General features: G+C 37.5%; 1 protein-coding gene across 1 annotated transcript in view; it reads right to left on the bottom strand.

The window, feature by feature from the left end:
• DKK2 (dickkopf WNT signaling pathway inhibitor 2) overlaps nucleotides 1–15,939 on the bottom strand; it is a 103,993-nt gene that overhangs the window by 2,873 nt on the left and 85,181 nt on the right. The window contains exons 2-3 of the mRNA XM_019416677.2: nucleotides 3,434–3,584; nucleotides 2,098–2,253 (exon numbers count right to left, since the gene is read on the bottom strand). Of these exons, the coding sequence (XP_019272222.1) occupies nucleotides 2,098–2,253; nucleotides 3,434–3,584 (307 nt within the window). The remainder of the gene's footprint in view (nucleotides 1–2,097; nucleotides 2,254–3,433; nucleotides 3,585–15,939) is intronic.

Below are 15,939 nucleotides of genomic sequence, written 5' to 3'. Positions count from 1 at the left end.
TACAGGTAGTGAGTGGCAAGGCTAAGAAGCACCAGAGGATGGTAAAGCAACAGAGCAGGAAACCACTTCCACATATAGGCTGGAGGGTGCGAAGGAGAAGGTCATGTCAGAATCTGGAATCTGCAATCACTAGCTATGACTAGAATCCCAACAGGCCCACCTGGCAGGCGCTGAAGCCCCAGGGAAATACAGTTCTGCCAGAAACATCACCTGAAGCAGGCTTAGCATGTTGGCTTTTTTCTTTCCCTGCTTCTCTCCCACAGCCAAACCCGCATGGCCAGAAGCCACCTGACAGGGAGCCTAGAACATGCAGTCTATAAAGAGCTGTGATACAGAGTGGAGTAGTGAAAGGACAGACAGTCCCAAGGTCAACCAAGAACGCTTCATTAAAAACATATGGAAGAACAAATCTGGATATTTAACTCAGAAAAATGACTAAGTCAGCAAAGAGCAAACACACATATCACAGTTGGGTTGCCAATAAACTTCTCTGTAATTTTGCCAGATTGTAAATATTTTAGGCTTTTTTAGGCTATGTGATCTGTCACTCCTCAATTCTGCTACATATCAGAAAAGCAAATATAAGTAATGCCTAAATGAATAGGCAAGGCTGTGTTCCAATAAAACATTATTTACAACAAAAGGCAGCAGGACAGATTTGGCTCACAGGCCATGATGTGCCAATCCTGGTCTAAAGGATTATCTGTCAGCCCAGATATAACCAATCCCCCTCTGTGATATGGACACAACTCGCTAGCCATTGTCATAAGAGTTCTTCCTAGTTGCCACCAGAAAATTACACATAAGGGGTGCTTGGGTTGCTCAGTCAGTTAAATGTCTGACTCATGATTTCTGCTCAGGTCATGATCTCATGGTTTTTAGGGCTGAGCCCCGCATGGGGCTCTGCGCTGACAGTGCACAGCCTGCTTGGGATTCTCTCTCTCTCTCTCTCTCTCTCTCTCTGCCCTTCCTCCATTTATGGGCACACGTGCATGCATTCTTTCTCTCTCTCTCTCTCTCTCTCTCTCTCTCTCAAAATAAACTTTAAAAAAGAAGAAAATTATACATAAAACTATATAAAAATATTAGTAAATTTGAAACTGTACTGTGACATAGATATCTGTTGGAATAATGAAGGATATTCATGTAATAACAGATGTATGTGAATTTGGTGGAATAGAAATAGGAGATTGGGTAAAGGACGTAGGTCTTCAGAGAATTATAGATAGAGGATAATTGAAGAGGAGTTGTTCATCTCCTTATCACTATCCATGTCAACAATAATATTCCAGGTCTAATAGGTCAGATACTTTATGGAATACTAGCTCCTCTGGGCATGCAAATGTGGGGAAATGGTTTTGTAGTCAAGAAATATGGGGAAATAGAGTGTTTAAAAATTTAATCAGTTTTCCTCATTGCTGGACTTCTGAGAGCCTTCAATATACCAATATTTATTATATAAAATTCTCAAAATGGGAATATGCATTATTACAAACCCTTTTATTCAAAGAAGGTCTTAACAGAGTAATGCTCCACACTTGTTAAATGTGTCCTTTAAAAATAGACATGTTTCATGCCTTTAAATTTTTACTATTAGTATTTAAGTTTAATAATTTCATGCTTTCAAATTTTACTGTTAGTGATTAGGCTTCCCAAATATTTTGATACAAGTAAGGGGAATTTTATGACCATACATAATTCCACTAGAAACCAATGATTTTTGATAAGTTGGTTTATGAATAGTATAATATGTGGTTGTGTATTGAAATAAAATTTCTGTAAAGGTGAGAAAAAGATACAAAAGACTAGGGATTTAATCATATGACAGCAAACATTTAAAGGCAGGACTGTTTAGAAAATGGCATGATTGATCAGGGTGCTGTAGTTATTTTACTATGCATTTTCTAACAATTTAAGATCTCTTAGAAACCTGCAGGATCCTCATAATTAAGAATAAATTAAGAATTCAGTTAAATTTTGCTAATAAAGTATCTTCCTTGTATTTTTTTCTAAAATCAAAGCAATGAATTACCTATATTTTAACTTTACTACTTTTAAAAACAAGAAAAAGTAAATGTACAACTACAGATAGCCTACCTTTTATATGTGACATCTTAGTGTGTGGTCTTCCTAGATTCTGCCATCCCAAGTCGTGGTTTGAGTAATGACCATGGTTTCGATCTCTGTGTCGAGTGCCATCCAGAGCTGGGATGTGAGGGGTTAAGATGCTCTCAGTGACAGGGATGCAGATGCCTGGAGATGGTAGGTAAGCAGTTAGACTTCTACAATTCTATAAAGTATGGCTCCTGTCTAAGTATGATGCTGATATGAGGTATGAAGCTATATTCTGTCTCTCTTTCTCTCCTCTACTGAACCATTCATTTATTTACATAAAGATTAAATTGTATTATTTAATATGAAATAATATTAAATCATTTGGTTTGAGCTAGGCTCCCTTCATTTGAATCTTGTCTCTGTCAAGACCAAGTGACTGTGGGCAAAAATAGGAATTAAAACATTGCATTAAGTTATTGTGAATATGTGTGACGTGCTTACAATAGTGACTTAGCAAATATTAAATTAATATTAGCTATTAGTACTTTAAAAATGTCTGACCAGACATACACCTTCAGCATCCAGTTTCCTTTGTTCAATCAACAATATAATCCTAGTTTACATTGTAAACACCCTGAATGGTATGAGGCCTTTCTTCCCTTCACCTGCCCACAGTACTTCCAATAGGACTCTGTCCAGAGGTCAGGAGCAAGTATAGGAAAAGGAGTATGATCATATTGTTTCACATGATTAAGTTTATGTTTATGATCACTGGCTATAATTATTTAATGATTTTATCATGTATTGTCTGTGATTCTTTATTTCATCATTAATTCTGAATTGTCTGCCTATAAATTCATGGAGATTGAGGGAAGTCATGCTTATGGAAAGGCTAGGGAATAGACTCCTGTGTTTCCTTTTGGAGGAACAAATCACTCCCTCCCTATAAGTGTGGTGCAGGGTGGAGCCTTTAAAAGAAGACACCGTGAATAGAAGAATTAAGGTATGACATGAATATGCAATTGGAAGAGGGACTCACCACTGTGTTGCTAAATCACAGCAGGTTCTTTGGTCTTTTGCATATATTCACTCGTGTTTGGTGGAATAGAATATCTAGCTATTTATATACAACACTTCAACATGGCAAATCCTAGATCACCATAAATTGTACGATATACAAAGTGATCAGAGTCCAGGAAAACTAGGATTTGGAAGGTAATCCAAGTAATTGTACACATATCTAAACCATGATCCAATCCCTGCGAATTTTGAAAGACTCCTTACATTTCAGAGGCTGGCTAAGGAGAATTTGGTCTAATTTGCTAAGCAGCTCTCACATAAAAAGAAAGAGGCCTATCAACATTGAACTAGATCTTACCATTATTACAGCGGGTACCAGGACAGCACATGCCATCTCTGTGGCAGCGCTTCTTTTTTCTTCGACACACCATGCAGGCCGATGATCCTTGGTGGGGACTATGGCAGTATCTCCCAATTTCACATTCCTTATCACTGCTACAAGGGTAGGCCTGTCATAAAGTAGAACAACAACACCAAATGCAAAGTAGATTAGATCTTGTAACACTTAAAAAAACTTACTGCAACAAATCATAATGGGAAATAAATCACAATACGGTTCTCGTCAAAGGAAACATGCCCTTGTAGTAATGTTCTGAGCATAGATCCTACATAGTGACACCTTTTTGAGAACCTTATAAATACTGATTGTTGATTGTAACAAAGATAATGTTGATGCTATTCATATACTTTTGTTGACACAACTTTGGAATTGGAATTTAGATTTTGTGTTGATCAATGGAGCTTTTAAGGGTAACTTTGAGAGCTCAGAAATAGTTGTAATTGTTAAATTTTTAAAAACATTTATTTATTTTTTAGAAAGATAGACAGAGCGTGAGCAGGGAATGGGCAGAGAGAGGGAGACACAGAATCTGAAGCAGGACCCAGGCTCTGAGCTGTCAGCACAGAGACTGACTCTGGGCTGGAACTTAAAAAGGGTGAGATCACGACCTGAGCAGAAGTCGGATGCTCAACCGGCTGAGCCACCCAGGCACCCCAGTTGTAATTGTTATACTGCCACTGATTTAAGGCATAAATAAAACAGTCAGCCTAGCTATGCTGTTTTTTATCCACGAAATTGGATGAGGGGGAGGTTAAAAAAAGAAACAAAGGGTTGTGGTAGAAGCTAAGACATATCTTCTGCCCAGTTATAGAACAAATATATTAAGAGGGACTCCCTACAATTCCTGCCTATGAGGACCATGGCAGAGAACCACTTCCAGAACTGTTTGAGGTTATGGGCTGCTTGGCACAAGGAAATCAAGGAGCAGGGTCCTCATTCCAAATGTGGTGATGAACAGCAGGGGAGTTCCAAATGGTCAGAGAAATAAATGCTCAACTCCAATTGCAGCATGTTCTCAGGAAACAAAAAAGTAGGCTCTTTACATACAAAAATAACCCTATGGGCTACTGCACCTTCAGTGCAGAAAGGACTCTGATCCTACATTTCTCACCAAGGGAGGTACTTAAGCAGTGCCCCATATTATCTCCCAAAGTAAAAATATAATCTCCAGTTATGTATTCTTGGCCTCTTGCAAGTTTTTGGAACACTTAAAATGTCTCTGTTTGCAGAGACTGAGTTGAGAAACAGCATTGTCACACCACACATCAAACTCCCTCATATTTTGAAGCATGTTGACAGGGAGACTTATTTGTAAGTTGTTTTTCTTTTCTTTTTTGTAGTTCTTTTCTGTTTTCAGAGTCAGGCATGGTTATTTTTTTTTATTGAAAAATATAAAAAGTGAGAAAGAAGCCATGTAGTTGTTTTTAAGCACACATAAATGGTACAAATGTAAAAGTATGGGTAAAATTTTTATGACTCTCAAATAAGTAGTGTGATTTGAGTGCTTTGCTTATGAAATGAGGTTTGATGACCCATGTCTGTGTGAGTGGTCTATTTCTTTTCCCTTGTCTTTCTTTCCCCCTCTCTTATACTCTCTTTCTCCCCCTGCTCTTTTCCTGCTAAGTGTGGCTACAGTCAGTCCCCACGTATTTTCTGTTTAGATCTGATTCTCTTCATTTTGGCAGAGGAAATGAATGTGAAGCTGACATGAGAGTCTGAAAGCTACATGTTCTATGGGAAAAATTATAACTTCAGCATTATTACAATTTACTGTTTACCCTCAAGAGAAAATAGAAAAATCATGAATTTCAAGTTGAAACTGCTTTTGAAGGATTGAACAGTGGCCATGCTTGATGCCTACATTATAATTGGAGCCAGATAAAGCTATAAAGTGAATTTGCATATTGTTGTCCCATTCTGGATCTCCCTCATCAGGCTTAAGAGAGAATATGAATTAGGGTAAATTCAGAGTATTAGGCCATTTTTCAAAAATCCAAGACTGATGAAAACAAAACAAATGTCACTTCCCGCCTTGCCACACTCTCTCCCCGAAGCACTTTACTCCCTTCATATTTAAACCCATTAATTTTGATTGAAATACAATTCACATGTTTCTGATTCATTTACATTTATTTCATCAAATTGTTTTGCAAGAAACATTTGATGTCTTACAAGTTTTTTTTTCCCTTCCTCAAAAATAGGACATGTTCTTTCAATGGAAATAAACATGTGCCACCTAAAACATCACGTGAAATTTACAAAACAAGCAACAAATCTTCAAGGGATTCTGAATATAGAATAATATTTGATTCAATTACTAAAAAAAAAGTCTATATGGTAAAAAACAAGTTGTTTGCTAAAAGTAGCAGTTCATTTATGCAGAAAATTGTGGAAGGCACATCATTAACTTCCCATTCTCAGATGCTGGGAAATGGAAAATATTTGAAATGGAAAATATTTGATGCAGATGATATTGCAAAAAGTTAAATGTACAGTAGTCCTTTATTTGAATGGGGTCACAATAAAATTCTCACAAGTTTTTCAGAGGGAAACTCAGTTGTTCTAAGAGGTAAAATATACTGGAGGATGTGTAGTTTTATTATGCATGTATATTACACCTATATATATATATTATATATAAATTGGCTTTAAATAGAAATGACACAGGCAGAAAACTATGCGGAATTTTTTGTGATAAAAGATTATCATTAATGTGATGTTGCATTTGAAATGGAATCCCAGAACATAACATTAAGAGCAATTCTTTGACAATTAAAATAAAATGTTAGTAATTGAAATTCAAAGTTATACAGCTTCTAGTATGCTTATAAAACTGCTTGCTCCAATAAACAGCCTTCAAATATAAATGAAATTAAAAAAATGATAAGACACATTGACTGAAGCAGGCTTTTGGGAAAGCAAATAATATGGGGGCATGCCTTACCTTCTGATATCAATGTCGCCCAGCCCAGATCTCCTCAGCCATATGGTTTCCTTTGGCATAACCATTAGCAATAAAACATAGAACATGAGAAAATATGGATCTGAACCATTAATAGCAATTCTTGTATTTTCAGCCTCATACATGATTTTTCAGTAAAGAGTTTGAAACAAGACTATTTTCATCTCAAGTATGAGGGCTCTGCAGCTTGCTATTGTTTTTTCTCCACATATCCCCCTTTAACATGTCTGGAAATGGTATCCTTGTAGGCAAGAGAGGAAGGGAGGTAGAATGAGGGAGAAAAAAAAGGGACGAAGGGAGAGAGGCGCACGGATAAAGTAGCTACAGAGGATCCTGAAGAAGTGAGGACTGTGGCAATTAATAGACCACTAAAGGGAATTACATACATTAGTGAAAGTGCCATTCAGATACTTTTCCATAGAAAAAAATCTTTATTTTCCATTTACTTTGGACTCGGAAGGCTGTTCCTGTTTCTGTTTGTTGATGGTTTTATGACAGACAAAAAATGAATTTGAGTATCTTAGTCTAAGTTTCCATTTAACAAAAACAATAATATGCCTGCCTGTTACTTATTTTTATAAATTAACAAGAAGACTGATTTTTTTTACCTCTATGGAAATTATTAATAGTGAATTTGTATGGCTCTTCATTTACTTGTCAAGCGAACGGTCTGAGGAACAGTGAAATTTGGTTGCATGATCATCCAGGAATACTTGCCTCCATGAAAAATCATTCCTGACTTAGTGTCAGTCACAATGAGGAGATAGATTCGTTTGAAATTCCTAATAATAGCAGGTGATAGGCCATAAATTAAGAATGTTTGAGAGCTGTCCATGATCAGGTCAAAAAGCAAAGAAGTTTTGCCCAACCCCCTTTCCAGGCTAAAAATAGAGTGTTTTCTAGTTATTATTACAGCCAGGACCTGAACTGAAACAGAGTGAACATGTTGGGCACGGCTTGAAAATCAAGTCCATCAAAAACGAGCATTTCTTTTTAGTATGAAGGATTTTTTTTTTTTTACATCCATTTACTCTGTGAGAATTTGGAATCATTATTTAAAATTTTAGCAATGAAGTAAAGAGAGCTTAAGTGATTTCTGCAAATAAGTCCTATGTGCTCAATAGCAGAGAATTCGGGGATTCGGGGCCTACTCTGGCTTTCAGGCCTCCCTACAAGGTGTCATGACTAAGAGCATTTACCAGTGACGGTTTAATGCACACACAGAGAAGGGGTTTTCAGTGCTGACCTGTGTGCCGAATTTAGAGATTAGAAAAATAAACTTGGCCACTTCTCTCTCTAGAAGCCTCCAAATACCAACAGCATGTCCGGGTGCAGCTGTTGGAAAGACGGAATACTGGCGGACAACACAGACAATGCCGTAAACAACATTTTCTCATTTCATTCCTTGACAACGGTTTTATGTCCACTTAAATTCAAGGTAATCAGAGTTACAAGTAAAAGCCCTTCATGTGATTAATGATAATTAAATAATATTCTAATGAACAAAATAAAACGAAATGTTAATGCATCTTATTTGAACTAATTGAGCCTGTTTTTTTTTTTCTTTCAATTATTCTCAGAACTGCAAGGAAAAAATACCCGTTAATTTGAGAGTAAGATTTAGGGTTGAATTTATTCTTAGTTTTCAACAGTTGTCCATCCCTTAAAACATGCAAATGCAACAATGACATCATCAAATCCCTACGAATAATGAAATGAGAAAAAGTATCTAGGTATCTCAGCAGCACTGGCTATTGAACAGACCTTTGGCCACAACCGAAACCTTAGTTTAACTCCCAAGTTTTCAAAATAATGACATTGTTCCTGTTTAATGATGGGTAGGAAAAAAAAGTAAGGGAGAAACATCACATAGTATTCATGTGGGATGGCCACCCATCCGGATTCTTGCAAGACCGTCCCAGTTTTGTTGTTGTTGTTTTAATCGGGACAATCCTTTGTCCCCGCAAGCACTGTTTGTAACAATCGGAAGTTTTCTGGAGCCAGAAAAACATCATCAGCTGGGCGGGAAGAAGAAAGCCTGCAGGGGGACGACCCAGCTGTGGGAATGAAAAACATTTGGGGCGAGTGCATAGAAGGAGGTAGCAGCAAAGGGCTGGGGACTAGAAGGTCTGGGGTCTCAAAGGGAACTTGGCAGAAGGTTGGCAATTAACATTTAGGAAACCAGATCGGGCTGGCTCCCCACCTCCAACTCGGTTCTTAGAGAAAAGATAATTTCCCTTGCCTAACATTCCATATGATAGCTCTCTGTTTCAATGAATATACAAGCTTTGCTACCGTTTAAGGTGGTAATTTCAAAACCAAACCTTAAAATTGCAGCTTCGGGAGATGCAGGGACATAGAACTCCAGCTGGCTAATGTACACTCGCATGGTGCATGCCAAAGGCAGTGCAATCGGATCTTTTCCTTTGTCCACAATTACCTCTAGGGGATAAGGGTGTATCTTTGAGGATTCCTGAACATAAGGCCAGGAGGATTGAGCTATATTAAATTGGAGGGGAAAAAGTTCAGAAATTTCATGATGTTCTGGATGTGTGCCATAGGTTCATTAAGGCAGCTGTTTGGGTATTCATTCAATATTCAATAGTTGTTTGTTTAGCATTTATTTATTGAACACCAGCTACAATCCAGACACAACTAGTTCTGTGATCTACAAATGTTCTGCCTGCACTATCCATAAAATAATTTTGAAAACTATGTATCCTCTCACGTGCGTAACATGTAAAATTTTTCAGCACAAGTTTAGCTAGCTTTATTAATATGACATATAATTCTAAATATTTTATAAGATGAAATTCACAGTAATGGTTAGTTTTAGAAAACATTCAGTTAAATTTTGAAATATACAAGTCATCACAACTATTTTGGATGTTCTGTATCCATAATATTCCAACCACGGCGAAGCTTCACTTTCAAAGAATTAATGACAAGACAAGGAAAGATTTAGGATGCCTAATCAACCACTAAGAACATCGTTGTTAAGCCAATACTCCAAATTTTACTTTCATCTGTCATCCATAAAAGGTTTTATACTGCTGGTTAATGCAGTATATCAAGATTTGGAATGCATGACGATTTTGCCTTTCTTTCCACATAAAATGGCAAAAGACTTATTGTAAACACAGGCACATTCCCAGACAATTGTAAGGAAAAAAAAATCATGCAAGTTAAGGATATGGAAATCAATTCCCTTAAAACAATTCATGCTGTGCACACTGTGGAAAACCTTTGGGTACCTCTTCCACATATTCGTTTTAAGGCTGGGATTATTAGATATTTGGTTTTGACATAGAAGTGCAGAGCTGAGAGACTTCTGCTAATGCCTCCTGGATTATAAATTAGGAATGATGGATTTCTGCCAGTGGTCCATTAACTTCCCCAATATGTTCAGAAAAATCTCACTTAAATCCTAAGAAATAATAATTCTATGAAATCAAGGCAAAGTCCTAAGTTGGGTTGCTCCACCCTGTTCTCTGAATATCATTAAGCAGAGGAGATAGCAGGGAGTTCTCTACTTGGAACACAGACCACATGTTCAACTGTAACGTGTTCATTGCTATTATTGATCAGGAGACAGGTGGGGAAAGCTAACCCTTTCCATAAGGTCTCAGCACTTAGAGAAATCTAAACCTTGTAGTCTACCTGATTTTTCTTTTGCCTGTTTTTGACCCATTTTCCTCTCATTTGGAACAGATAGGATGAAAACACTTGCATGCTCAGAAAGCAGCATCTCAGGAGTGCTTTTGCAGCAATGGTTGGAGCCCTTTATACTCCTTATATCATTATAAAGCCCTTTGTAGTTCTGTGATTGGTGGAGGATAATTGTTCTAATCAAAACAGAGGAAGAAACTACACAATTTCAAGTTTTCTTCCAAATCCAGGATTGAAGGCCTACAATATAAAATTTTCAATGTAGCCTCACACATTTTTCTGACCTCATGACCTTCAGAAAGGTAACTTGGTAGGAAGAATTTTGGGGTCCTACTAGTTTGAATTATGCCCCCGCGATTGATCGTTATAAGTTACTTAACTGAGAACAGTCTCAGTTCTCTCCTTGATAAGGCAGATAGCATTTCTACCTTCAGCAGCATTTCCCTACTTACCAAATCTTTAAAATCTCACAGGGTTTCTTTAAAAACAAATTGTTCACAGATTCCTCATAGACATTCTAATTTTGTGAATTGGATACGGTCCAGGAGCCTGTATCATTAATAAATTCTGTCCTGGTAATCATAGATACAGTAAGATAGGGAAACATTTCTCTATAGACTTGTTACAAAGATTAAGGATGCTTCTTGCATATATATCATGGAGAAAATGCCTGGTCTCTATGAGATATGGACTCAATATTATCTCTGATAGACAGGGGTCTAAGCGGGGAATTGGTTCCCCGACATCACCGTGAGTCTAAGTAAGAGATTCGCCGACAACAGCTACTTCCAGGCAGGTTCACCTTTACTCCTACTGCTGAGCCACTGTGCTTCGGGGTAGGCTTGAGAATTTCTGAGACTACATGAAAAAATAAAGTAACACATAACAAACATACCAGTGCACTTGGGGAGATACACAGTGTAGACTCAGAGCTATCAACACACCCATTGTGGCTGGACTGTTTCATATCCTCATGTGGTATACACCTGTGTCTTGTTGGCAAGACGCAGCTTTGCAGTTTTCTTTGGATCTGTATCCCGCGGGTCTTTACAAAACAACTACTTTTTCTCCCCGTATCAAGTATGATAAATAGATGGATGTGTGTTCTCATTATTTCCTATTTCTGGTAGGGCATCAAATTTCCCTGTCCAGTGAAAAATCACATTCAAACTTCAAATATTGAAGTCCAGGTAGGTATGAAAACTTAACATACTTTTTTTAGGATTATAGAGTAAGTAAATGTTGATAAATATTTCTGAGCCCGAGTGTAAACGCTTGTGAATTTTAAATATTATATGGGGGCGCCTGGGTGGCTCAGTCGGTTGAGCGTCCGACTTTGGCTCAGGTCATGATCTCATGGCCCGTGAGTTTGAGCCCCGCATCCGGCTCTGTGCTGACAGCTCAGAGCCTGGAGCCTGCTTCAGATATGTGTCTCCCTCTCTCTCTGCCCCTAACCCACTTGCATTCTGTCTCTGTCTCTCTCAAAAATAAATAAATATTAAAAAAAATTTAAATGTTACATTAGTTGGAGACATTTTTCATTTCTAAAATCATGGTTTATGAATGACGATAAAGAAATCCAGTGAAGATATATATTAATCTGTGTATACAGGTTTCTGTGTGTGCATAAGTTATTAATTGCATTTTTTCAGGAAGTACATCCAAGAAAAGCATAGCAGAATTTACCCATGGAAGGTAGGACAGAATTACTGAGAACTGAGAAGAAGAAAATTTTAGTTTCCATGTAAAGTCTTTTAAAAATTTTCTAATTTGCACGTGGTGTATTATCTATTAAAATTAATACAATTTTTAAAGGAACTAATTTTAAGAGCTTTAATGTGAAGTTTCTTTTTCCTTGCTAATTTATGCCTCCTAGTTCTTGAATTAGGAAGTCTTGGAAGAGCTTGGGTTTCCTAGAGTCAGGATTTCTTCCAAGAGTATCAAGAATCCAAGCTGAAGTTTCTTGATTAAAATTTTTCTGTTTTTATTGATGTGACCTTATAAGCAGAGTCAGATCATTAATACATTTAGATTATATACACATACGAATAATCCATCGTCCCAACAATTCCTTGAGGTGATGTTTATAGTATTGTTCATTTAGTATAGAACATGCAAACTTTACATTTCTCTGGTATCATTTCTCTTCCCTGCAGTCTATTCTGATTATGAGGAAACAGTTGATGAAGGCCAATAGAACTGAAAAGTTTCTTCTTTTACGGCTGGGAAGATGGGAAAAAAATCACAGCATATAATCCTCAATATTTGTTTGCAGTGAAAAGACCCAATTTCTATGTAAGAACCACTTTAGGCTCTGTATAAATATTGATTGAAAATACAAAATATTACCATTCAAATTTAGAGTCATGAGCAAGAAGGCAGGCCTGCGTTCTATCCCTCCTGGTGTGCTGGGAGGAGAAGCAATGACTTGAGAAGAAACAGGGCCCCATGTGATTCCCCAAATGGTTGGAGCAAGAGGTTTACTTAATTGTTACAGACACAAAGATTGAATTGACTAAAAACCTTTGGATTAAAAAAGTAGGATGCAGAGGTGGTTGACAATTCTAACAAGAATTCTGCCGAAATAACTCCTCTATTTCTGCCATTTGGAAGAAAATAAAAAGTAAGTGTATGAAGAATCCTGGACTAGAATCATTATGACATTACACACTACTGACATACGGAGGGACTAAAGTTCAAGTTACATGTGCAGCAGGGGGACGGACTTTAACTTCTGGGCTTTGGATAAGCCAACATGTCTGTTACTGAAGTGAAAGGAATAGAAGTCATTTAATCTATTATTTTGCCATCCTTATTCTTTCCTATTTCCCAGCTTGACTCCTTCCCTAGCCACCCAAGCCAATATTTATATAGCCTGTAAAACAGGTTAGGAATCTGTGCCCCACACCCCAGCTTCATTTTTATTTTTATGGAATGTTCAGTTGATGGGACAGTTCTCACACAGAAATTCATGCAAGGAGCACTCAAAATACACTCATACTGTCATTTCTGGGTTCCAAAGATCGGGACAAACTATGTTGAAGACAGTTTGAACTCATTCTCAGAGTCTCTGATGTAACAAAAGGGTTAAAGCATCAGGGTAGAATAGTTGCCTGACTTCCTAATGGATGAAATTACAATAGCTAAGGCTACTCATTTATTTCAGACATTTGCAAGATGATTGGGTTCAAAAGCCCCAGCTTGGAGAGTGTTTTTGTTTTTAGTGTCTGATAATAACAATTATATGACCACATGTTGTTTATTAAAATAAAATACTTTTCCAAAAAACAATCGATATCTTGATACACACGTGGTCTTACTTACCAGCCTTTCTACTCCCCTGAACCAATTTAAATTCTTATTGTGTGGAAGAAAGAAGAGGACAGCAAGGACAGCTGGTCAGCAAGGACAAAGCAAACTTATGTCGAGCAAACAGCATGGCATAAAGACATCACTCATTGACTACAATCTATTTTTATCAACAAATTCTATTTAAATGCTTTGTTAGAAGATTGGAAAAGGAGGAGGTTATAAGCCAAAGGACAGATTCTTTGGTTTGTGTGACCCTCCTGTTCAAATCTCAGCCTCAGAAATTTGGTACATCTTGTGATGAAATACTCAATGTGTTAGTAATCCCAAAGAAAACACATTGAAGACGTTGGTCCCCCACGCCACCCACATCCCATTCATCTGCTTTGGTGTGGCAACCAGCACATTCTCAATAGTGCAAGGGAGGTCAGATGATTTGTTACTAGATGAAACAAATGAAATCATGTCTCTGGGCTTAAGTCACTTCCCCTCCATCCCTTGGTCCTTCCAGCCTGTGCAAAGAGTATGCTCCTCTGTATTTCTGCTGCTTCCTTTGTTGGCCTTTGTTCATTACTAGAATCACAGATGTACTGGCATTGGACTCTTTTTAACACCTCTGAATCTGGCCTCACATTCCAGCAGACTTGTAGAAAATATGGGGCATTAAAGTGTGAGATGGGGAGGGAGGGTGGGAAAGAGAAGTGGAATGCAACTAGGAAAACAAGGACCCTCCACCTCACCTGCCCTGAGGTCTGGAGTAGAGCTGTCCTTCCTCAGACAACCCCACTGCTATGTTGGTTAATCAAAAGTCTAGGCAAACAAATCAAACGACATTCATTAGCCAAATGGCTAATAGAGTTTTTGTATAACTTTGCTAGGAAATGCTATCTGAAATCTGTCCTGTTTGGTTTTGTTTGTTTTAACTTAAGACAGCTGTGTCACAGTAAAGATGACCAGAACACATTTTTGTTCTCAGCATTACACATGATCCCAATCTACCTCCCCAGCATTTGCATTACACATGCCAGTTCTTTGGGGCTACTTGCACATCCTTTAGCCACACTCCCTCATGACCAGGCATTTGTACATATTCTTCTACCAAGAATACCATTCCTCCATTTACTTCCTCATCAGGATAAGTCCAACTCACCATTCAGAGATTATATCAAGTGACTTTATTTGGGGGAACCTTCTGGGTTGGCTCCTCACGTCCAGCTGATTCGGACGTCCCATGTCACCTGCACCCTGTTAATACTTCATGCTTATTTGTTCCATGATATAGAGTGTGCTGTCTTAAAGTCTTCCTCTGCCTTCTTTATACTTTTTGATTACAGAAACCATCTTTCATCTCTGTATCCCCAGTGGTCACATCATGCCTGGAATAACAGCATTCCACATTTTGTCCAGTAATGAATTAATGAACGAAGTTTTGTCGTAACAGTGTCTGGAAATCTGTACAATGAATTGACAAAATTGCTCACATAAGTACCCATGAGAATATGGTAAAACAAAAAAAAAAAAAAAATAAAAGAAAGAAAAGAAAAGAAAAGAGAAGAAAAGAAAGAAAAAGAACTTGGAAATTAAACAGTGATTTTTTATATATTTTGAAATAGATTTTTAAAACTTAGCTAAGTTCTACATAAATCAGTAAAACCTACAACTATATAGCTAAGGACATCTTATATGTTTAAGAAGAAAGGAGATTGGTTGGTGAGTAATTTTTCAACCAGCAACTTGGCTTCAAGAGTTTCATTTTGAGCCTCAGATTTACATTTTCAAGTATTCTCATCAATTCCTTTGCATTACATTCCTATAGCTGATGATATTTTTCACATGTAAATTACCTAAAGTGAAAAGTAGGCTCTTTCATTTCTAAGTGGTATCAAGTCTCTGCCAGAGCAATAATGCCATTCTAGAGGCCATTCACAGCAATGACTCTGGATTTCACCTCTTCCCTAACTGTCCTCAGGGAATTGTTTAAGCCTATTGGTGGATTAGAAACTATGACTCTAAGTACTTCTGAGGATCATACGAAGCTGGTGACACTCCACCCTACATACTTTATTCTAACTTTTCTTTGCCTTTATCTCTCAATATTTTTCTCATTGGTGGATCATACCTGATAGTGTTCCTAGTTAACCACCGCCACTATGAGGTATTATTGCAAAGATGCAAGAAGGTGAGCGAGTAGTTCACGATGGCTTCCTTTAAACGTCTTGGAGGCACATAGATGGAATACTAAGGGGATTCAGTTTCCTGGTACACCTTAGTCACAGAAAAATAGCAACCAGTACCTAACAACTAAAGTGATTTTTTTCCAAATGTGTGTCTCATGGAATGCCACACCAATGCATTTAGGGGTTTCTGACTTGTTTATGATCCTAATGAAACTGAGCTAAACAAGGTTCTCACCAGCCATGTTAAATCAGTTAAATATCATTGGAATGTCCATTTTTATAAGAAAATGTGGACAGTGCTTCTAGATTTTGAACCAAATTTATTTCAAATCCTATCTATATTTCTG

The sequence above is a fragment of the Panthera pardus genome, unplaced genomic scaffold (genome assembly GCF_024362965.1).
Source record: "Panthera pardus isolate Hobbes unplaced genomic scaffold, ASM2436296v1 HiC_scaffold_13, whole genome shotgun sequence".
Taxonomy (NCBI): Eukaryota; Metazoa; Chordata; class Mammalia; order Carnivora; family Felidae; genus Panthera; species Panthera pardus.
Note: the sequence above shows the minus strand (reverse complement) of the source record. Positions and strands in the feature narration are given on the sequence as shown.